At 38.4% G+C, this 24,608-nt stretch overlaps 1 protein-coding gene across 1 annotated transcript in view; it reads right to left on the minus strand.

Annotated features, from left to right (window-relative positions):
* The window catches only part of CFAP47 (cilia and flagella associated protein 47), a 514,691-nt gene that overhangs the window by 117,044 nt on the left and 373,039 nt on the right, over positions 1-24,608 (minus strand). The window contains exons 51-52 of the mRNA XM_073901936.1: positions 20,511-20,608; positions 514-689 (exon numbers count right to left, since the gene is read on the minus strand). Of these exons, the coding sequence (XP_073758037.1) occupies positions 514-689; positions 20,511-20,608 (274 nt within the window). The remainder of the gene's footprint in view (positions 1-513; positions 690-20,510; positions 20,609-24,608) is intronic.

Here is a 24,608-nt window from a genome sequence, read left to right on the forward strand (position 1 = left end):
TGACAACTGCTCTGTGACACATTCTACTCTTGCTGTAGATATATTTTAAAATTTTTCACTTTTGGTGAGAAGATCATTATTCAGAAAAAGTGTCATCATTAATATCTGTTTAATAAATGTCTGTTGAGTGAATAAAAATATTTAAATGTTAATGAATTCAAATGTCTTACAGGAGCAATAACAAGAAAAGTCCTGCTTTCTGTGATTAAATCCAATTTAGTTCATTGAATTAAACACCTGCATATTTTCACGTGAAAGCATTCAAGTGACATGCAACTCTGGAGACCTTCCTTTACTATCAGCATGTGGTCACTTTTGGGGGAAACAGAGACGGAACCTGTGACAGTCTAAAAGTATAACTGGAAAAAATAAATAAATAAAATTATAACTGGGCTGGTATCTCAGCTCTGCCATCTTTTATTTAAGTAGACTCGAACAAGTCACTTAAAATCATTCTGAAGGCTTTATTTCAAAGGATCAACAATAAAATATAATGCCACACTCAAACCATACCTTTCATCTCTACAGCCTGTAGTTGCTGGAGAATACTGTAGGACATAGTTGATACATTCTAGCGGGTGCAATGTAAGTTGCTTAAATCCATTAAGGGCAGCATTGGATAACTGCACATCTAAGTGAATCATTTTCTCTTTTGGATTAGAGAGAGGTATTTCAATGTAAATGCTCTCCTAGAATTACAGAACAAATATATAATCAGCTCCTAGTGTTAGCATAGAGTGAGTCATTGTTCTATAAAAGCAAATGCAAAGAAAACTTTTACACAACATAAGGCCATTTGTTTTATTTTTCTCCTTGATCCACTGTTAAATATATCTCACTTACTTTTAATCTCTTATATGTTTTTCTTGACTAGTCTTGGTTAATGGTATTTTTTTCAACAACAAATAATTCTAAGACATCCATCTAAGCTAAATGCTAAGAAAAGTGTAAAATTACATTTAAAATATAGTTTTATTCAATACCAGTATTACCATGAGGTCCATTTGTCAATGTTTTCTCTAGCTGTGGTACTCAAACTTTAGCATGCATAAGAACCATCTGCAGAGGTTGCTAAAACACAGATTACTGGCCCCCTGCCCCAAAGACTCAGATTCAATAGTTCTGGGATGGGGCCTGATAATATATATTTCTAAAAAGTTCTGCTGATCCAGAGGATACACTTCAAGTATCTCTGTACATTGGTATCAAGTACTAGGGAAAATCTGAACTAAGAAGACAAATTCTGTTGCTAATACAACTAACTTCTTGTTTAGACTCTTTCCTTCCATTCTGGTTTCTGCTGTCCTGTCCCCCTAGCTACATCCACTCAGCCCTGGAAGGCACTCCTCAGGTTCCAAGACATTTCTTGATCCCCATTCTGACCCATTCTGGCTAATGACTTATATTTCATCCCATTACAGCCACGATCTCCACTAGAGTAAAAGCCATTAATTGAAACAAAAGTGTTAAAGGTGATTAGTAGACAGGACACATCTCAATCTTGAACAAATTTTGAGTTGTCTATAATGCCTTAACCTAATGAAATGGAAAATGTTGGGCATTTCAGTCATAATTCAAAGCTTGGTAATGGACATACTTCTGGGCCTGGAAGTATTTTGAGACTTAACACATTACAGGAATGACAAAAACAACCAAGCTGGTAGGGACAGGTGGTGATGGGGAAAGAGTTATTCACAAAACATATCTTCAAGATAGACATTACAGCTTCACCCTAGGAATGAACATTTGCTTGATTACCGATATATAAATAAATGAGTGTATAAATGTTATGTTTTAGGGGAATGGAAATAGCATTGAATGTGGTGAACAACATCTGGTAAGGAGAGATGAAAAACAAGAATATATAGAAATTTATAATTAAATCGGGATATCATTTATTACAAATCAGATTTAATTATAAATGCATTGGAAAATGGCTATCTACAATAGTTTCAGGAGATATTAGAATCATGGATTCCTAAAATATATGGGCATTTAAATTGCTATAGTAAAATAACTAATGCTCGTGATTATAAAGAAGGAAAAATAAAAATATAAAATGCAAAAAACCAATAATGACATTATGACACAGAGTTTATCATTTCCTAGGCAATCTGAAGTATTGCATGAGACTGTTATAGAATTTAGCCTCCTAGGAAGTTTCTAAGGGTCAAACAAATCAACAACTAAACCATATGCCAGGATAACATATACCAACATCCATATATTGGCCTAGAAACTTTGCCCAGGTCTTTAGACAGAAAGCTGAAATGAGACGTCTTTGGACTAAACACAGATATTTCTCAGAGAAGGTCAGTGTCAGTTTAAAACAATGTTGTAGCTTATTCTTCACAGAAGTAAAAATAGTAAGATCTAAAGCAGTGATTTTCAAAATGATTCCATCATAACCTAGAGTAATTCATTTTATTTTATTTTAATTTTTTAAAAGATTTTATTTATTTATTTGACAGAGAGAGAGATCACAAGTAGGCAGAGAGGCAGGCAAAAAGAGAGGGAAGCAGGCTCCCTGATGAGCAGAGCCTGATACCGGGCTTGATCCCAGGAGCCTGAGATCATGACCTGAGCCGAAGTCAGACGCCTAACGGACTGAGCCACCCAGGCATCCCTAGAGTAATTCATTTTACATCACAATGTGGCCCATATACACATACCGCTGGAAAAAAAGATTCACAAAACAATCCCTACTCTTCCCACCTGTGATGTTCTCTGATGCTTTCTATTCTCTTGTATTCTATTCTATTTCTTAAAAAAAAAAAAAGAATGCTTGTTTTGACCCACTCACCTTTTTTTGAGACCTATACATTGAAAAACTCTGGTCTAAAGAGGAATGAAGTACTGGAATACCGAATTGCTTTACGTCTCATCACATATAGACTTTGAACACAAAGTAAAACAAAACCACTTTCAATCTACTGTGATCGCGGCAAACCACAAGCCACATAACAGAAGCACGCCCTAGTGTTACAAATGTGTGAGGACATTCTATGGTTGGCCGAATCTTAAGAGATGAAAATGAGGATGGCAGCTCTGGGGCACTTGCCTAACAGCCTCTCTTTGACACATCCATGGCAAATTCACTACTTGATCACTTCACTCTTATCCATTAGGTCTGGACACCCCCTCCAAATCAAGCAGACTTCCAGAGAGCAATTGTTAATTGCTCCGAACCACCTGTACTAAAGCAGGACTGCAGTCTCTAGGGAAAGCCAGCAATGGAATTCTCTGGGGCCTCAAAACCAGCAATAGACTCAACAGAAATGAATGTTTCATTATAATAAAAAGCTTTAAGTTTCCAATTAATTAAGAGTGCTGTATTTCTAGTCTAGTAAAATACATGTCAAATTTAACAACAATATTATAAAAAATAATTTCTAACTTTCATTATAATTTGAATATTTTCTTTCAAGTTTCAATAGATAAAAACCCCTAAATTACACTTTTAAAATATAGTATTGTATGAATAATCTCTTTTAAATATACATCTGCCAAAATACTATCAAAATTAATTTAGACAAGATTAATTTTCTAACCACATTTCTTAAAGCCATCAAAACTAGTATTTCTTTAAATATTTCATGGACTCAATAAGTTAAAGAGAAGAGATTTTTGTCGTTCTTCATTTGATGAGATGATCCAAATTTGTAAGTTTATTCTTGAAATACCTCCTTTGTGTTAGCTATATAATCCAAAAATAAATACATAACTATTTTCAACATACGAAACAGAATGTATAAAGGAGTCATCTGCAAAAATGGTTAATAGAGTCTTACTGTCTAAGGCATCCTGCCACCCCCATTCCATTTTATGACAAATAACTCTCACTCAATAGGAAATATAAAGCCAGCTGAATTTCTGTGACTACACTCTCTATATAAAAAGTGTGGAATATTTGGCTAGTGTATGTCTTTTTTTTTTTTAAAGATTTTTTATTTATTTATTTGAGAGAGAGAGAATGAGAGACAGAGAGCACGAGACGGAAGAGGGTCAGAGGGAGTAGCAGACTCCCCGCTGAGCAGGGAGCCCGATGCGGGACTTGATCCCGGGACTCCAGGATCATGACCTGAGCTAAAGGCAGTCGTTTAACCAACTGAGCCACCCAGGCGCCCTGGCTAGTGTATGTCTTGCCAATGGCATATTCTTCCACTTTGATGAGTGGTTTTATAAGGTGTTTTAGAACTAAATGCATATCAATTTGGACTGATTTTGTTTTTGGAAATTCAAGTGAAATAGTAACTATTTTTTTTTTTTTTTTGTCTTTTGTCTTTACATGGGCTCTTTTGGGTACAATGATAGACAGCATTCCTTTATAAGGTGTTCAGTATGTTGTCTGGATTGTGTACTTAAGGAATATTTTAGCTAACATAATGACTGCTTAACGAAATTGCTTCCATGTTTCATAATCCTTTTGTGAAAGGAATAAATTATGTATATTTAATCCTGTGGAATATAAGTAAAGACTTGAAAGCATGAAGACGTTCATAAGATGTTGAAATTTAGGACTGAAAAAATTCAAATACTCAGCTAAGATTGGAATATGTTTAAAATATGTACAAACAGATGTATTGAATTTTGTAAATTTTAAACTTTTTCAGAGAAAGTTTGAATACCTATATTCATTTTAATTCTAAAAAATTTTTATGTATTTATGTATTTATGTATGTATTTATTTATTTATTTATTAGAAAGGGGGAGAGAGGGGTAAGATAGGGAGGGGCAGAGAGAGAATCTTAAGCAGGCTCCATAGTGCAGATCCTGACTTGGGGCTTGATCTCATGACTCTGAGATCATGACCTGAGCTGAAATCAAGAGTCAGATGCTTAACTGACTGAGCCACCCAGGCGCACTCCCCATATTCATTTTAAAATAAATATAAAATATTTTCAGGGGCACCTGGGTGGCTCAGTCGGTTAAGCATCTGACTTCAGCTCAGGTCATGATCCTGGGGGTCCTGGGGTCAGGCCCCTCGTGGGGCTCCATGCTCAGCGGGGAGTCTGCTTGTACCTTTCCCTCTACCCCTCCCCCCAGCTCATGTGCACATGCTCTCTCTCTCTCTCTCTCATAAATAAATGAATCTTTAAAAAATATTTTCAGCATCTAAATATAATTTATATGTCTATTATTTTCTTAAAAAATAAGAAACATTTTGACAGATTTAGAAACAGATCAGGTCATTCCCCTTTTTCCACTCTCTAGTGGCCTCTAATTGCACGTGGAATAAAATCTCGTCTTGCCCTGTGAGGTCCTGCAAGACGTGGCCCTGCCGGTACCTCTGACTGAAAGTACCCCCACCACCACACCCCACTCACTGCCATTTCTGTCCAAGCTCCAGCCTCAGAAGCATCTTTTCTGTTCCTGGAACGCTTGGGCTCCTACCTACTACCTCCTGCCCCACCAAGCTCATTTTGTTCTGAGGGCTGGGACATTTGTCATTTGCTCTACCTGGATGCATTTCCCCAGTCTTCATGCCACAGTCAACATAACACTGAACTGTTTTTTTGGTACAATTATCACTAAATTTAGCTTAGGCATTTATTGTCATGGTGACAGATAAACCGAACGGACTAAACTTGGTAGCGTATCATCTGAAAACGGTTTCTCTTCCACTACTGATCTCCAAACCTGGCAGGATATCCCTTTCTCCACCTCGCTGTTTTCTCAGGATAGTTCCCAATGCCAGAGCCGTCTCACTGTCAGATCTTTAAAGAGGCACAAAATCAATCAACACTTTCATTTCATATCCAATGAGTGTTTTTCCTGACCTTTCCTCCTGGCACCCCCTCTCTACCCCTAGGATATGTAGTAATTTTTCGGGCTGTTCGTGAGGAAGAAGGTGGACATGACCTGCTTTTTGCAAGCCCCTACTCTAACCGCCTCTCCTGTAATCACTATGTTAATATAGCTCCTTCAGGTTGCAGGATGAAGATGGGATGAGAGGTAAAAGAACAAAGGCCATTTACTTAATTGATATTGATTGATCTTTTCCAGTTGACTTTCTAGGTCCTTCTCTTTTCCTCTTTCTAGCATTACCCATGCAGACTTTTTCTCCTGGGTTCTTCTCACTCTAGCAGAATGTATGTTGAGCCAACCCTTTTAAAATAGCCCAAGCCCAGTCTCCTGGCACTGAGTAGAATCCACTTTGATCTACAGGGTCTTGTCATGTGCCAATGGAAGTGGAGCTGCAGTCACTCTAGGCATTTCCCCTCCCTCCATGGTCCAGTCTTTCAGCAAGAACTCAGCAAAATCCAATGGGCATTAAGCTCTCAGTTTTCACTCTTTAAAGAAGCCACTCCCCCTGGGGTCTTTGTGTTCTGGCCAACACATACAGAGGCTGGACATGGGTGATAGGCTAAAGATTTCTCATCTTTCTTGACATGTCAGAAGTAACATTCCTCCAGCAAAATTCTGTGCTCCCCTTTATAATATGAAGACATCATTGGGCAGGAGCTGTCCAACCAGAGGTAACATTTCCCAAACTCTCTTGCACTCAGGCATAGCCATATGACTAGTTCTAACAGTATGTGGGTGGAAGTGATGTGTGCCACTTCGGTGATGGCATGGTTAAGAAACCAGTGGAAATTCTCTTCTGTTTCCTTTTTCTTCCTCCATCTATATGCAGGAACTGCTGAGTTCCTAAATGTCAATGGAACCACAATATGGGAGGAGGCTGGATCACACCATGGCAGACACCAGCCACCAACTGGGAACAAGTGCACCAGAGTGTTGCAATTAGGCCACTGAAATTTTGGAGTTGGTCACGTCAGCTAAAAACACCATAACTAAAACATTTAGAGAGTCCTTAATAAATGGCATAGCAGCACCTTTCATAACATGGAGGACAGATTTATCAATGGTTCCCAGGTCTGTGTCTTTACTTGAAAATGTAAGACAACAGAAAAACTTCCCATGAAATATCTTATTTCAATGTTATTTTTGTTTTCTGTCTGACTCCACTAGAATGTTAGCTCCATGTAAATAGGGGTCTTGTTTGTAATATTCATCACTGTTCCTCACATCTAGAGGATGATTGTTCCAAGCATCTAGAATAGTGAGATGGATACGGGAGACAATTAAAACTCGTTAAAGAATAAATGTGCAATTTATAAGAGATGTTAGTGTTTGTATATAAACCTAACGGTTAATGTGTCTGATATTCTGGATACTTTGAACTAAATAATACAGCAACCATTGGTAAAATCTTACTCAGAAGGAGTTTAAAAATCTCAAGTTAACCTAGGCTACCCCTCCTTTCATGAAAGTTATTGGAAAGGACAGCTCTGAGAAAGACAGTGGGTTAAATTTATCATTTGGTTGCCAGTTCACACCTCTGAACAGGGAAAATTTAATTCACTGAGTATTTGCACTGAAAGTCTCATCACTTCCTATTCTAACTGGGTCAGAGTAAATCAAGGTTATGTTTTTTGCCTATAAAAGCTTAATGGAGTCAATGACAATTCAATATGCACTAGCAGGAAGTATTTCCCACCATATCCTCTCCCAGAAGATAATCATGAGTTCATTTTATTGTATTTCATTTTTTTTAATTTAAAGATTTTATTTATTTATTTGAGAGAGAGAGGGAGATAGTGAGAGAGAGCACAATCAAGGGGACAGAGGGAGAAGCAGGCTCCCTGCTGACATGGGGCTCCATCCCAGGACCCCGGGATGAACCGAAGGCAGATGCTCAACCAACTGAGCCACCCAGGTGCCCCCATGAGTTCATCTTAAAGGGATTATTTCTGGGGTGCCTGGCTGGTTCAATCAGTAGAGCATGCAATTCTTGATCTCAGGGTCGTGAGTTCAAACCCCATGTTGGGCATGGAGCCTACTTAATTAAAAAAAATTAAAGGGGTTATTTCTGAGGTCCAAAACATACAATATTAAGTTAGGCATATTATTGAGGGAATTTTCAATTTAAATTTTATTCCATTTAAAAACATCACCAAGTCAGTAAACAAACTGTACCAAAGGGTATTTTAAAATGTACCATGTAATTCAGAGGAAGTGATAACTAAAGTCTGTCTTAGTAATTTTCCTAAACTGGAAAGTCAGTACCAGCAGTTCAGAACTCAAGAGGAAACGGGCAGATAGCTGAAAACTAGAAACACCCTTGTCATTCCTCTGATATGCCAGCCTATATGCCTCGATACCTAAGGAAATGATGCTTCACACCTCTATATCCAACCTGAGACATACAGAATGCAGACATGCAGTCAAGGTGGGCTGCCAATACCAGGCTGGGGGATGATGTGGGAGTGAGGATGTGCTTGCCAGGCACTGCAGAGCTGTGAAGAAGTCAGAAACTCCTGTAGAGTCTGTAGGTTTGTTCACATGTATTCAGACATTTACTATAACCTTGGAGGTGGGGGTGGGGGTGTGGCAGCTATTAAACGCAGTGACAAATAGAAATATATATATATTGCAGGGAATGATTCCTAGGAAGTAGCCTCCTGCCTAACTGTTTAAGATAGGGTCTCTCTCCCTCCGCTCTCTGTATACACACACACATATGTATATATGTAGAGAGCAAAATGGAGTCTGTCACATCAAGCAGGAGCCTGTGTCAAGCAGTGACGCAAGCAGTTAAGGTACTGCAGCTATGAGATATCGCAGGGGCCAATGTCAGCTGACACCCCAGAAATGATAACGAGCAGAAGCAGAGCAGGTCTGCAGTGGCCCAAGACCAACTCAATCCCTTTAAAAAGGGGCAGCAAACTGTTGGACTCTTCAGACATGACCTCTCTATGTCTGACCACTTGAAAAAGGCAGCTGCTGTTTAAGTTCTGCCCGACGGATCTCTGAACAGAACTGAGAGCCTTCACTGCTTGAATATAGTAAGTGGTAAGTGCCCACAGCCGACTCGGACGGGACCCAGGCCTCATGTCCAACTTCGTGCCCACAGACTGACTTCATGTTTGGTTCGTTAACTTCCCACACCCTTCTGTTATTTTGTTTGTTGTGTGGCTTGTTTTATGTTCTGCTCTGTGTGCCATGTAAGAAGCCAAGTTTAATCACTCAAATGTCATTGAGTTTGGAATCCTGAACCTGCTTTATAATTATGATTAGCTTTGCTTTGTGATTGATTAAAGCTGACACTGTGGAAAGACACAGCTCGTGTGTGCACCTTCATAGCGTGCTCATGACTATATATACATATATACATACATGTACATGTACACATATAGTCTACATTTTATTTTCTCAAGATAAATTCAAAGCAGAATATTAAGTTTTTAAAATCAACATCTCATGAGGAAGAAAAATTTCAATATCATGTACAAGATATATGATCTCTCACCCAGAAAAAATAAAGAATATAGAAATACAAGGAAAAGAAGAAAAACAGCAAAATGAGTAAATCAAAATATATATATATTTTTTATTATGGAGGCTAAAATTTTAAACTAAAAACTTACTGAAAATGTTTGGCAACTCACATATGTTGTTTTGTATTAACTTTTTTATGTTTGACACCAAAGGGATTATTAGTGTTTTTAACTATGCTCCTGAAGGGGAGAAAATCTCGCCACCCTAAGATATGCCTCTTTGGCATATTGATTATTTTAAACTGGTTATTTTTAGGAAACAACAAACACACAAGAAGCTCCTCAGAAAACTAAGTAGGAGTTACTCTTTTTTAAGAGACATTTACATTTATAAGGGAAATCTGCTTTTGTAAGTGTGTCTCCCACACTGTACCAGGAAGGGGCGGTGGGGGGGGGATGGGGGGGTGACTCTAAACCCCTAGAGACTCTTATCAATAAGAAAAGGTAAAACTTAAATGTGCAGAGCAATACTACCCTTGTTCACTATGCTTTTCCTGGTCACCTCCCATAAAACTGACTCCCCACCCCCAACATTTTGCTTTGCCTTTAGCTGAAGATAGTGTTTAGTATTTAAGTGACAGTATTTAAGGATAACTATTTAAGGTGAAGGCTTCTGCCATTTGGGGGAGTTATTCAGTTTCTTGTGTCTCTCCCATGTATATAAGAAGGAGGCATACATGTTATTAAACATCTGTTTGATTTTCTCCTGTTAATTTGTCTCATGTCAATTTCATTCTTAGACCAGCCAAAATCCTTCAAAGGTATAATAAATGTTTTCCTCCCCGACATTCTCCTCTTACTAACTTGAAGAGAGACTTCTGGGTCTCACCATTAACAATACAGTGAATTTTATTAAAGGTTGATTATAAAATGAAAAAATTAGTCATTCAATTGTCACTGACAAAAGAACAAATATTATGGAGGCTATGACTGATCTAAAGCTTAAAGCATAGGCTTTATTCACACACTTGTTTTGTTTTCAGAACACATTTATAACTCATTACTGTGTTGAAATTATTGCCAATAGGAAGAGAGTGGATTGCTCTCATTATTCTCACACAGCCAAACTGTATGACATACAAGAGATTTTTCAGACCAAACAAAATGGAATAGCAGATATCACATGTTAAAATTTCCAAGAGAATACTAAATAATTTACACCAAGAGATATAATGGACTGCTAACAACCAATTATTGTTTACTGTGAATATAATCTGATTTTTGGAACTCACTCTAGGAAGTAACCAAATTTATGTGCCTTGAGGGTATAAACATTTCTTACATGAGCCCTATTTTACAGAGATTCTGACCATCTCTAAGGAAGATGTGAAAATTGGGTTGAATGTAACAAAAGCTGAGATACAGATGGAAAATCAGAGATGGCTTAGTATCTTGAAAGCTCCATTGCTACATCTGATGATCTAAAGTTTAAATAAAATATATCTCAAAAGTTTGGCAAAACAGCAAATGCAGTAAAAAATATTAGCTAATGGTATATAGGTAAGGACAACAATTTTAGCATACTTTTGAAAGTATTTGGAAAACTTCTTCAAGAAGTACACAAAGATTTACGTGATGGGATTATTTGAAAGAACTCCTACTATCTCCACCAACTAAACCATCATGTCTGAGAGTTAAAGAGTGCATGTATTTTTACCTTAGGCAATTACTATTAGAGAGGTAGGAAAACATAATAACTTGGTGACAACATCACTGTCATTAGTAGCCTAACTGGACTGAGGTAGTCAAAAAGGACTCTCCTTTGCCACCAACCTCAGTTGAAAGTGATCCCTTAGTATAGCACACCTACCTGTAGTGACAAACAGAGCAATCTGGCAATTCATGGCACTGAGTTCTGCTCCTGCATTACAATGTAAAACTACTAAATGGAATGGAGGCTCAGGAATTGCATTTTCATCTATGCAGACCTTGGATGTAAACTATTAAAAATCTTTATGAAATAACTCTGTTAACTATTCATAGTGAAAAATAAGAGCAATAGTGAAATTGGTAATAATCAGAAGAACGTATGCAAACAAGATGAGTTATAGGTATCACATCGTGGTACCAAAACAAGGAAAGGTTTAAAGTAAAAACTGACAGGAAATCAACACAAACTGGATGAGAATTACACAAGTGTTAAAAAAAAAAACAACAACAGGGAGCCTCGCTGGCTCAGTTGGAAGATCATGCGATTCTTGATCTCGGGGTTGTGGGTTCAAGCCCCACATTGCGTGTAGAGATTTCCAAAAAAATAAAAATAAGTAAACCTAAAAAAACCAAACCAAACCAAACCAGACCAAATTAAAAGTAACCACAGGCCCCAAATGGCATCACTTAGGACAAATCCCCAAAGTGGAGGCTTAATACATAATCTAATTGCATTTTCAACTCCCCCAGGAATGTAGTCTTAACTGGTCAGTCAGGAATTTTCTGATGGGTGCCAATGAATCTGTCATATACCCTCTCTATCCCTCAAAGTAAGATGAGCTAATCTGCATGATAAGACCCCTTGCTCTTTACCGTGAGGAAAAGTTACCTTGTCTGGAACAATCCTTTTCTTTTGCTAATAAATCTCTTGCCCTATCCTCAATCTATAAAAACCTTTAATTTTGTACAACTCCTCAGAGCTCCCCTTTACTGGCTAGATGGGATGCTGCCCGATTCATGAATTATTTAATAAAGCCAATTAGATCTTCAAATATCCTTGGCTGTACTTTTTTTGTTTTTAAAGAATGTATTTATTTGTTTTAGAGAGAGAGAGAGAGAGAGAGCATGAGTGGGGGGGCAGAGGGAGAGGGAGAGAATCTCAAGCAGACTCCACACTGAGTACAGAGCCCAATGTGGAGCTCAATCCCAGGGCCGTGAGATCATGACCTGAACTGAAACCAAGAGCTAGATGCTTAACCAAGTGCACCACCCAGGTGCCCCACTCAGTTGTATTTTTATTTAACACACAATAATGATGAAATTTATTACATAGGGAGGGGCAAGTCTTTTATGGAAAATGGAAAAGGGCCATTATTTGAAAATACATTATTTATGAAAATAATGGGCTCCTGAAACTGTATATGCAAATATTAATTTTAAAAATGAAAACATATTTGAAGTACATTAAAAGAAACAGATGGTGTTTTCTTTTTGCTCAGTCTTCTTACTTAACCACATAAAGTACCCTGATGGTGTAACATCTCTTCCCGAAAGAGGGGCACATTAGATACCATTTCATGAGAAGATGTGAACAATTGTTTGTCTATTAGTATTTTAGTATCACATCCTTTTTTTGTTACTTTGAGTTGCAGATCTCTACTCATCTCTATACCTATTTTAAATATACAGATAATAAGGGAGCCAACGTCTGCCTTTTATGAGGTGCCACCTCATGGTCCCAATTTCTCCTGGACCCATTTAAAATGTTTTTTGCTCCTGTGTCCTGATAAAGAGATTTCTGCTAATCTGGTAATCATTTTCCAGAGCAAGTAGTTTTATAGTTATATCATTTAAAAATAACCTATAAGAAAGATTTTATTCTGCAGTGATAACAGGGTAACGGAAATGGGACATTTTCATTGAGTGAAATGACACTACCATCATCATATTAAATCATTTTGCACTTACAAGAGAATGCTTTTGCAAGCTACACTTGGGTGCATCGCAATAGTTTAACCACTCATTTTCCATGTCTCAGTGGAGATTTACCCAGAAATCAAGTGGGCAAGTAACTGATTTACAGATTTAAAGTATTTTAGTCTTTTTAAAATTTTTTATTTGTTGGAGCAAAAGTTCAAGATTCTAAATAATCAATTTTGTGAAAAATCTATCTGCATGTTTAAAAATGAAAGTAACTTCTATCATCAATTTAAAAATTTGAATACTAACAAGAAAATTAAATCAAATTAAAACATGGTTAAGAGCAATTAATTCTGTCCTAATGTTTCATTTAAACCAAGACTCAATATGGGGCACCTGGGTGGCTCAGGTGCTGAAGTGTCTGACTTCAGCTCAAGTCATGAACTGGGATCGAGTTCCACACGGGGCTCCAAGCTCAGCAGGGAGTCTGCTTCTCACCCTTTCCCTGCCCCCCCTCCCCTGCTCTCTCTCTCTCTCTCTCTCTCTCTGTCAAATAAAAAATAAAATCTTAAAAAAAACACAAAGATTCAATATTTAACTTTATTAAGTAATAATAATTATAATGAACATGGATTTAGTAACACCTTAGTACTATTACTTAAAATGCCAAATCTGGGAGATGTGGGAAAAGATGGCAGAGGAGTAGGGGACCCTATTTCAACTGGTCCCCTGAACTGAGCTGGATATCTACCAGACCACTCTGAACACCCATGAAATCAGCCTGAGATGTAAGAAGATATATCTGAATCTCTACAAACAGAATATTGCAGGCGGTTGGTTTCGAGGTATGAAGCGGGGAGCCGTGATTCCGCAGGCACATACCAGAAGATAAATGGAAGGGGGGAGCTGTGGGGATACCGCACCGCTGGTGAGTGAAAGCCTCCCCCGCTGGGGACAGAGCACAGACTCGCAGACTGGTAGCAGTGGGGAAAGAACATTAGGGAAGCCCCCCGAAAGGAAACCCAGAGCGGCAGGCTGCATGTGCGAACTGGGGGTGGCTGGTGGTTTTAGAAGCACAAAGGGCGGATGCCCCGACCCGGAGGTGAGGACTGGGAATGCTGCTGTGGGGACCACAACCCAGGATGCTGCAGTTTTTAGCAGCACAGACAGAAATAGAGATAGTGTGGCCTGGAGAACTCACTGAAGAAGAGACTACAATGTCTCTGTTCTGAGGCAGAGGGTTGGAAATGGTCTCTTCTGCTTTGACTCTCCAAAGAGATGCAGAAAGCTGCCAGGGAAAGCTGCCAGAGAACAAAAGCCCCCCAAAACCGGTTTTCACTGAGCCCAAACCCCCCCCACACACAATGGACAGGGCGACTCTGCCCAAACAGGGTTCCTGAGTAACAGCGCAGCAGGCCCCTCCCCCAGGAGACAGGCTAGAGGAACAAGAGGCCAACAACCTAAGGTCCCTAAAAAACAGGTGCATCTTGCTTGGGTTGTGGTGAATAATTTGGATTCTGTACATTCCCTCAACCACCCCTCAACAGAATGACTAGGAGGAGGAACCCCCAAAATAGGAAAGACTCAGAGACTGTGACTTCTGCCACACATTAACAAATGAATACAGATATAACCAAGATATCGGAAATGGACTTCAGGGTAACAGTTATGAAGATGATAGCTAGAATGGAGAAATTGATTAATGGCAACATGGAGTCTCTAAGGGCAGAACTGAAAGCTGAACTGGCAGAATTTAAAAATGCTATAAATGAGATCCAATCTAATCTACATAATCTCACAGCTAGGGTAAGCGAGGCAGAAGAATGAATCAGTGATCTAGAAGACCAATTGATAGAAAAGAAGGAAAAAGAGGAGGCCTGGGAGAAACAACTCAGAATCCATGAAAATAGAATCGGAGAAATAAGTGATGCCATGATGCGTTCCAATGTCAGAATTATTGGGATGCCTGAGGGGGTGGAGAGAGAGAGAGAGGACTAGAAGATATATTTGAGCAAATCGTAGCTGAGAACTTCCCTAATCTGGGGAATGAAATAAACATTCGTGTCCTAGAGGCAGAGAGGACCCCTCCCAAAATCAATAAAAACAGACAAACACCCCGGCATGTGATAGTAAAACTCGCAAATCTTAGAACCAAGGAAACCATCTTAAGGGTCGTTAGGGGGAAGAGATTCCTTACGTACAGAGCAAGGAACATCAGAATAATGTCAGACCTATCTACAGAGACCTGACAAGCCAGAAAGGGCTGGCAAGACATATGCAGGATACTAAATGAGAATAACATGCAGCCAAAAATACTTTATCTGGCAAGGCTGTCATTTAGAGTGGATGGAGAGATGCAGAGCTTCCAAGACTGGCAGAAACTGAAAGAATATATGACCACTAAGCCAGCCCTGCAAGAAATATTCAGGGGGGTTCTATAAAACGAAAAAGACCCCAAGAGTGATATACAACAGAAATTTACAGAGACAATCTAGAGAAACAAGGACTTCCACACATCCAACATGATGACAATAAATTCTTATCTTTCAATAATCACTCTCCACATGAATGGCCTAAATGCTCCCAAAAAATGGCATAGGGTTGCAGATTGGATAAAAAGACAGGACCTACCCATATGCTGTCTACGACAGACTCATTTTGAACCTAAACACACGTCCAGACTGAAAGTGAAGGGATGGCGATCCATCTTCCATGCCAACGGACCTCAAAAGAAAGCTGGGGTAGCAATTCTTATATCAGACAAATTAGATTTTAAACTAAAGACTGTACTTAGAGACACAAGAAGGACACTATATCATTCTTAAAGGGACTATCCAACAAGAAGATCTAACAATTGTAAATACTTATGCCCCCAACATGGAAGCAGACATCTACATAGGCCAACTGTTAACCAAACTAAAGAGTCATATTGATAATATTATGTTAATTGTAGGAGACCTCAATACTCCACTCTCAGCAATAGACAGATCAGCTAAGCAGAAAACCAACAAAGAAACAAGAGCTTTGAATGACACACTGGACCAGATGGACCTCATAGATATATACAGAACATTCCGCTCTAAAACAACAGAATGCTCATTCTTCTCGAGCACACACGGAACTTTCTCCAGAATAGACCACATACTGGGTCACAAATCAGGTCTCAACCAACACCAAAAGATTGAAATTATTCCCTGCATATTCTCAGACGATAATGCTTTAAAACTGGAACTCAAGCACAAGAAAAAATTTGGAAGAAATTCAAACACTTGGAAGCTAAAGACCACTCTGCTCAAGAATGTTTGGGTCAACCAGGAAATCAAAGAACTTAAACAATTCACGGAAACCAATGAGAACAAAAACACATCGGTCCAAAACCTATGGGATACTGCAAAGGTGGTCTTAAGGGGAAAATACATAGCCATCCAAGCCTTGCTCAAAAAAATAGAAAAATCCCGAATTCATCAACTAACTTTACACCTTAAAGAACTGGAGAAAAAGCAACAAACAATGCCTAAGCCAAACATTAGAAGAGAAATAACTAAGATTAGAGCAAAGATCAATGAATTAGAAACCAGAAACACAGATCAGATCAACGAAACTAGAAGCTGGTTCTTTGAAAGATTAAGGTCAATAAACCACTGGCCAGACTTATCCAAAAGAAAAGAGAAAGGACCGAAATCAATAAAACTATGAATGGAAGAGGAGAGATCATGACTCACAGCAAGGAAATAGAAACAATTATTAGAAATTATTATCAACAACTATATGCCAATAAATTGAGCAACCTGGAGGAAGTGGATGCCTTCCTGGAAACCTATAAACTACCAAGACTGAAACAGGAAGAAATTGACAACGTGAATAGGCCAATAAGAGTAACGAGACTGAAGCAGTGATCAAAAAACTCCCAAAAAACAAGAGTGCAGGGCCTGATGGATTCCCTGGGGAATTCTACCAAACATTCAAAGAAGAAATAATACCTATTCTCTGGAAGCTGTTTCAAAAAATAGAAACAGAAGGAAAGCTTCCAGATTCATTCTATGGGGCGAGCATAACCTTAATCCCCAAACCAGGCAAAGACTCCATCAGAAAGGAGAATTTCAGACCAATATTCCTGATGAATATGGATTCCAAAATTCTCAACAAAATCCTAGCTAATAGGATCCAACAATACATTAAAAGGATCATCCACCACAACCAAGTGGATTTATCCCTGGGATGCAAGGGTGGTTCAACATTTGCAAAGCAATCAATGTGATAGAACACATTAAGAGGAGGGAGAAGAACCATATGGTCCTCTCAATCGTTGGAGAAAAAGCCTTTGACAAAATACAGCATCCTTTCCTAATTAAAACTCTTCAGAGTACAGGGATAGAGGGAACATTCCTCAAGTTCATAAAATCCATCTATGAAGAACTCACAGCAAATATCATCCTCAGCGGGGAAAAGATGAGAGCTTTTCCCTTAATATCAGGAACACGACAAGGATGCCCACTCTCGCCACTATTGTTCAACATAGTACTAGAAGTCCTAGCCACAGCAATCAGACAACAAAAAGAAATAAAAGGATTCAAATTGTCAAAGAAGTCAAACTCTCTCTCTTCACAGACGACAGGATACTTTATGTGGAAAATCCAAAAGACTCCACCCCCAAATTACTAGAACTCATACAGCAATTCACTAATGTGGCAGGATACAAAATCAATGCACAGAAATCAGTTGCTTTCTTATACACTAACAATGCAACTGTAGAAAGAGAAATTAGAGAATCGATTCTATTCACAATAGCACCAAAAACCGTAAGATACCTCGGAATAAACCTAACCAAAGAGGTAAAGGATCTAAACTCTAGGAACTATAGAACACTCCTGAAAGAAATTAAGGAAGACACAAAAAGATGGAAAAACATTCCATGCTCATGGATCGGAAGAATAAACATTGTTAAAATGTCTATGCTACCCAGAACAATCTATACCTTCAATGCCATCCTGATAAAAATTCCAATGACATCTTTCAAAGTGCTGGAACAAAGAATCTTAAAATTTGTCTGGAGTCAGAAAAGACCCCGAATTGCCAAGGAAATGTTGAAAAAGAAAAACAAAGCTGGGGGCATCATGCTGCCTGATTTCAAGCTATATTATAAATCTGTGATCACCAAGACAGCATGGTACTGGCACAAAAACAGACATATAGTCCAATGGAACAGAATAGAGAGCGCAGACATGGACTCTCAACTCCATGGTCAAATAATCTTCGACAAAGCAGGAAAAAATATGCAATGGAAAAAAGGCAGTCTCTTCAATAAATGGTGCTGGGAAAATTCGACAGCTGTATATAGAAGAATGAAACTCGACCATTCTCTAACACCATACACAAAGATAAACTCAAAATGGATGCAAGACCTCAATGTGAGACAGAAATCCATCAAAATCCTAGAGGAGAACATAGGCAGTAACCTCTTTGACATCAGCCACAGCAACTTCTTTCAAGATACATCTCCAAAGGCAAGTCAAACAAAAGCAAAAATGAACTTTTGGGACTTCCTCAAGATAAAAAGCTTCTGCACAGAAAGGAAACAGTCAACAAAACAAAAAGGCAACCCACAGAATGGGAGAAGATATTTGCAAATGACTCTAGAGACAAAGGGCTGATATCCAAGATCTATAAAGAACTTAAACTCAACAGCCTAAAAGCAAATAATCAAGTCAAAAAATGGGCAGAAGACATGAACAGACACTTCTCCGAAGAAGACATACAAATGGCTAACAGGCACATGAAAAAATATTCATCATCATTCGCCATCAAGGAAATTCAAATCAAAACCACATTGAGATATCACCTTACACCAGTTAGAATGGGAAAAATAGACAGGGAAAGAAACAACAAATTTTGGAGAGGTTGTGTAGAAAGGGGAACCCTCTTACATGGTTGGTGGCAATGCAAGTTGGTTCAGCCACATTGGAAAACAGTGTGGAGTTCCTCAAAAAATTTAAAAATAGAGCTACCCTATGACCCAGCAATTGCACTCCTGGGTATTTACACCAAAGATACAGATGTAGTGAAAAGAAGGGCCACAGGCACCCCAATGTTCATAGCAGCAATGTCCGCAATAGTCAAACTGTGGAAAGAGCCGAGATGCCCTTCAACAGACAAACGGATAAAGAAGATATGGTCCATATATACAATGGAATACTACTCAGCCATCAGAAAGGATGAATACCCAACTTTTGCATCAACATGGATGGGACTGGAGGAGATTATGCTAAGTGAACTAAGTCAAGCAGAGAAAGTCAATTATCATATGGTTTCACTTACTTGTGGAACATAAGGAACAGCATGGAGGACATTAGGAGAAGGAAGGGAAAAATGGGGGGGGGATCGGAGGGAAAAATGAACCATGAGAGACTGTGGACTCTGAGAAACAAACTGAGGGTTCTAGAGGGGAGAGGGGTGGGGGGATGGGTTAGCCCGGTGATGGGTATTAAGGAGGGCACGTACTGCACGGAGCACTGGGTGTTATACGAAAACAATGAATCATGGAACACTACATCAAAAACTAATGATGTACTGTATGGCGACTAACATAACATAATAAAATTAAATTAAATTAAATTAAAAAAGTAAAATAAAATAAAATGCCAAATCTATGCCTGTTACTCCAAGTGTGTTTCAAAGTGAAAGCCCTGATGTAGAAACCAGGAAGAATCAGTACTGAAAGAGTCAAGAGACTATAGGAACCAAAGGCAGGCCTCCTCAAAATGGGCCACTTTGGCACGAAGATTATTTTGAGTTAAAAAGCAATCAAAACCCAGCAGATTCAGGAAAATCTCTTTACCACTCTCCTCAACTGCATAAAAAGGATTCAGACAGAAGACCTGCTCCAGGAAGAGAGCTATCACCACAGATAACTACATTATAGTAGGAAATGGGTGTGACAGGCAGTGAGGAACCTAGAAAGGCCTGTTTGATCAAAGTTCTCTGTATCCCCTTGTTTCCCAAGAGGCCTAGCAAACATTTGCTTACCAAATATTTACTCTTTTTCCCCTTTATGTAAATTGCATTCCTTCCCTTTGAAGTCTCAGGCCCCTTTCCCCTTCTCCTTAATTCAGAATGACATATAGACCTCATTTTGCCTGTCTTTGGAATTCCCATGTCTATGTGCATTCCCCAGACATAAACTATTAAATTTGATTTTCTTCTGTTAATCTGTGTCATGTCAACTTGATTCTTAGTCCAGCTAGAAAGACCTTGAGGGGACAGGATATTCCTGATCTCTGACAAGAGCATAATCCTGCTTTTACCATATGTGTGAGGGCAAGAATATAGGCTAAGGTTAAGTTTGCTCTTGGTAACTCTTGAAACATGCATGTAGAATTCTAATCAGTAAAGCCACTATAAGATACCATAGAGCTAAAAGATGTTTTCCATAAGCACTTAAGGTCCATATTACTGGATTTAAAATAAAACTGCTATAATTTGAATAATTTATTCTAATGTGCTCATTTAATATGGATTTTTTTAGGGATCACAATTTAAGTGTACAACAAAAGCTCTGTTTGCAAAAAGAGAGTCTATGAACATTTAATGGGTTCTTACCAGAGCAAGGCATTTCATTTCAATAATGTTTACTGGTGGTCCCGGAGAGCTATGGATCTCAAGACAATACCAGACTTGGAAATTGCTAACACTATCATCTGAAAAAGAGAAAACAAGAAAGAAACATCTCTTAATGTAGGCTTCAGAATACCATACTTAACATAAAATTTGAGAAACATCAATAGATACCATTTTCAAAATCTTTTTGATGAACTCATTTGTCAAGAGAGGGAAGTGGAGGGTGAAAAGCTGATTGCATTACAATTTGTGAGTGTAAAGAGAAGCACCATCCTGCATGGCCATGAGCTTGCCCTATAAAAGCTCCCTGTCCTCCGACTGCCCCAGGAACTCATTATATTCCCTACTAAAATAAGAATGTTTTACTTCTAAGTTAAGAATTAATATTTCAAAAGAAATAACCAATCATTTTCCCAATTGCCAAAACATTCACATATTATATAAAGAACTATCTAAGTATTATATTATAATTCACAGTGGTACATTTCTAGTACCATAAGATTCTAGTCTAAGGACACCATCAGGAATAGTTGATGAGATTTTTCTTTTCTTGAAAGTGTAATAAAGGATTCTAGCAATTTAGCCTAAAGGACGCTGGATTGGGAATGAACTACATGGTGAGAAAGTAATGTTTACATCTGGGTTCCCGATATGTTTTTTAAAAGTAGGCATTTCTGTTGCTGGTGATGTCTAAAGTCATCCTCCCAAATCCTGCCACTGGAACCCTGGTCCACCACAACATTCCTGTGTAGCAGGATATGTACTGGCATCAACTCAAATTTTCCATTTGTTTAGCCTGATCTGTTCAGCTTCTACTTTGATATTCTTTATTCTCCAGTGTTGAGCTAGTATATGGTTTAAGATGTCCTCCAATTTCAGTTATTCATATGCACATTCAAATCGGTATGTCATGTTTTAAAGATTCCATGTACTGCTATGTTTGCCTAACTTACTTAGGTAAATCATTAACCTCTTTGGGCCTCAGTTTCCTTATCTGAAATAAGGGTCCCAGACTAGTGGAATTCTCTCTCTTCTGAAAGAGAGTGTTGTATATTGCACTACATTGTGTTGTATGGAATTGTACTGCATGGTGAAGCGGAGTAGAACTTGCCACCCCATAGCACATACCCTCCCCAATGTCTATCACCCAGCCACCCCAACCCTCCCACCCCCCACCCCTCCAGCAACCCTCAGTTTGTTTCCTGAGATTAAGAATTCCTCATATCAGTGAGATCATATGATACATGTGTTTCTCTGATTGACTGATTTCGCTCAGCATAACACCCTCCAGTTCCATCCACGTCGTTGCAAATGGCAAGATCTCATTCCTTTTGATGGCTGCATAATATTCCATTGTATATATATATACCACTTCTTCTTTATCCATTCATCTGTCGATGGACATCTTGGCTCTTTCCACAGTTTGGCTATTGTGGACATTGCTGCTATAAACATCGGGGTGCACGTACCCCTTCGGATCCCTACATTTGTATCTTTGGGGTAAATACCCAGTAGTGCAATTGCTGGATCGTATGGTAGCTCTATTTTCAACTTTTTGAGGAACCTCCATACTGTTTTCCAGAGTGGCTGCACCAGCTTGCATATGGTGATTAATATAACATAATAATAATAATAAAATAATAAATAAATAAGAATTTGCCACCCCAAAATATGTCTTTGGTATAAGGATTATTTTGAGCTGATTTTTTTAAGAAGCTGCAGATACAGAAGCTCTGGAAACAGAGTAGAAGTTACCCTTTTGTAAGAGACATTTACATTTCTAAAGGAAATCTGCATTTGTAAGGGTGTCTCCCTCTCTGTACTAGAAAGTTGGGAGACTAAATCTTTAGAAATCTGTAAAACAACCTTACACTTGTTTACTGTGCTTTCCTGGTAACTGCATTATTGGCTCTCCATCCCCCAACATCTTTTTTTGTCTTTAGCTGGAGATGGTATTTTAAGGTAAGGGTTCGGGCCATTTCAAGGAGTTATTTATTTTTCCTGGTTCTATCCCATATATAGAAGAGGTATACTTTTTTTTTGAGAGAGAGAGAGAGAGGAGCGGCTAAGGGCAGAGGGAGAGGGAGAATGAGAATCCCAAGCAGGCTCCACACCCACTGGAGCCCCACACAGGGCTCAATCTCAGGACCCTGAAATCATGACCTGAGCCGAAATCAAGACTTGGTTGCTTAACTGAATGACCCACCAAAGCACCAAGCCAGTAACACATGTTACTGAACTTTTGTTTTCTTTTTCCTGCTAATCTTTTTTTTTTTTTTTTTTTATTATTACAGGGGGCTCTCGGCCAAGAATTTAGAAAGGTAGAGGGAAAATTATTCCCCCCTACCAGGAGCATTTTATCTTATTGCACTGCAATGCACTACTTCATACCATATTATATTATATTGTATTGTATGCCACTCTATTCTAATACTTTAGCTATTAAGAAGTACTTATCAAATTAGTGGATCTTAGAACAATCCAGACATTCAGAACAATTAGCTAGTGAGAGGGAGACAGAGAAGGTCCATGTGAATTCTTATTCCAAATACTTATGAGAAGTTCTTGAGGGTGATCTTACCTCCACATTTTGAATTGCCTTCTGTGTTTATTTATTTTACAGACACCAACTAATTACCTGGAAACCATTAATGCACAGAGAATAAGTTACCAACTTTATACTGACGTTAGGTTACTGTGAAAACCTCTGCTCACGTTTGTATTGGCTGCTCCTTCAATTCTATGACAGTGCTTTAAATGCTTTTATGAAGTTTAAATGTGACATCTCAAAATAAACCAAAGTTGTTAAAATGAAAAATGCTTCCCCTTCTAGGTTGCTCATATATATTTCACTGGCTTTTCCAATGCTTTAATCCACATTGAACTCACAGGGAAAATAATTCTGGACAGAAAGGGCTTCATGACCATAAAGCCTGAATGCCCCACAACTCTGGGCTGGCACAAAGAACAATAAAACAGTCTGCTCATCTTTGGAATGGGGACTGTCTTAGTCAAGGTTCTCCAGAGAAAGAAAAGCAATAGAATATATGTGTGCATATAAAGAGACAGAGACAGAGAAACAGAAGCAGCAAGAGATTGATTTTAAGGAAATGGCTCATGCAATTGACTTGGTAGGTCCAAAATCTGCAGGTTAGGTCAGCAGACTGTAGACTCAAGAAAGAATTGCAGTGCAAATCCAAAAGTGGTCTATGGGTAGAATTCTTTTTTGTTCTGGGGAGGTCAGTCTTGGTTCTGTTAGGAACTCAACTGATTGGATGAGACCTACCCATACTAGGGAGGGCCATCTTCTTTATTCAAAGTTCACAGATTTAAATGTAATTCTCATCCAAAATCACCTTCGCAGAAACATCCAGAATAAGGTTTCACCTATTATCTGGGCACCATAACCTAGCTAGGTTGACACTTAAAATTAGCTATCACAGAAACAACATATTTGTGATTGCTGTGACTATCACATAAGGCAGTGTTATGATGTAGCTGATTTAATTCCTACAGTGCTAAAAATGTACACTGATTATGAGTTTATTGGTTAGAATAAGATTAAAGATGATTTATTGGTGAGAACAAAAATAATAATTATTATACACTGTTTAGCTACAGGCCTTAAACACATTAAAACTTTTTGCTAATTTTAAAATCAGTAACATTCACTATAGTGATTTTAGAAATTCCTGAAAAGCCTAAAGATGAAAATTATTCATTATCTCATGACTAAGAGTAAATACTTATTTTTTCTTGTATAAAACTCCAGGCTTGATATGTCAATAAAGACACAGATGTATGACACACACACATATATATAAATACACTGGGGTATACAAATTATATAAAATTGATATATCTGTGTGTGTGTGTGTGTGTGTGTGTGTAAACATATTTTGATCCTTCAGACAACATCTGCTATTAGAACTTGAGTTTTATCCCTAATCATTAGGAAAATGCAAATCAAAAACCACAATGAGCTATCACCTCACACCCATTAGGATGGCTACTATCAAAAGAACAGAAAACAAGTGTTGGTGGGATATGTAGAAAAGGTAACCCTTGCGCTCTGTTGGT

Source organism: Callorhinus ursinus, unplaced genomic scaffold (genome assembly GCF_003265705.2).
Source record: "Callorhinus ursinus isolate GAN/ISIS: 27379988/994484 unplaced genomic scaffold, GSC_fseal_2.0 scaffold16, whole genome shotgun sequence".
In the NCBI taxonomy this organism is placed as follows: Eukaryota; Metazoa; Chordata; class Mammalia; order Carnivora; family Otariidae; genus Callorhinus; species Callorhinus ursinus.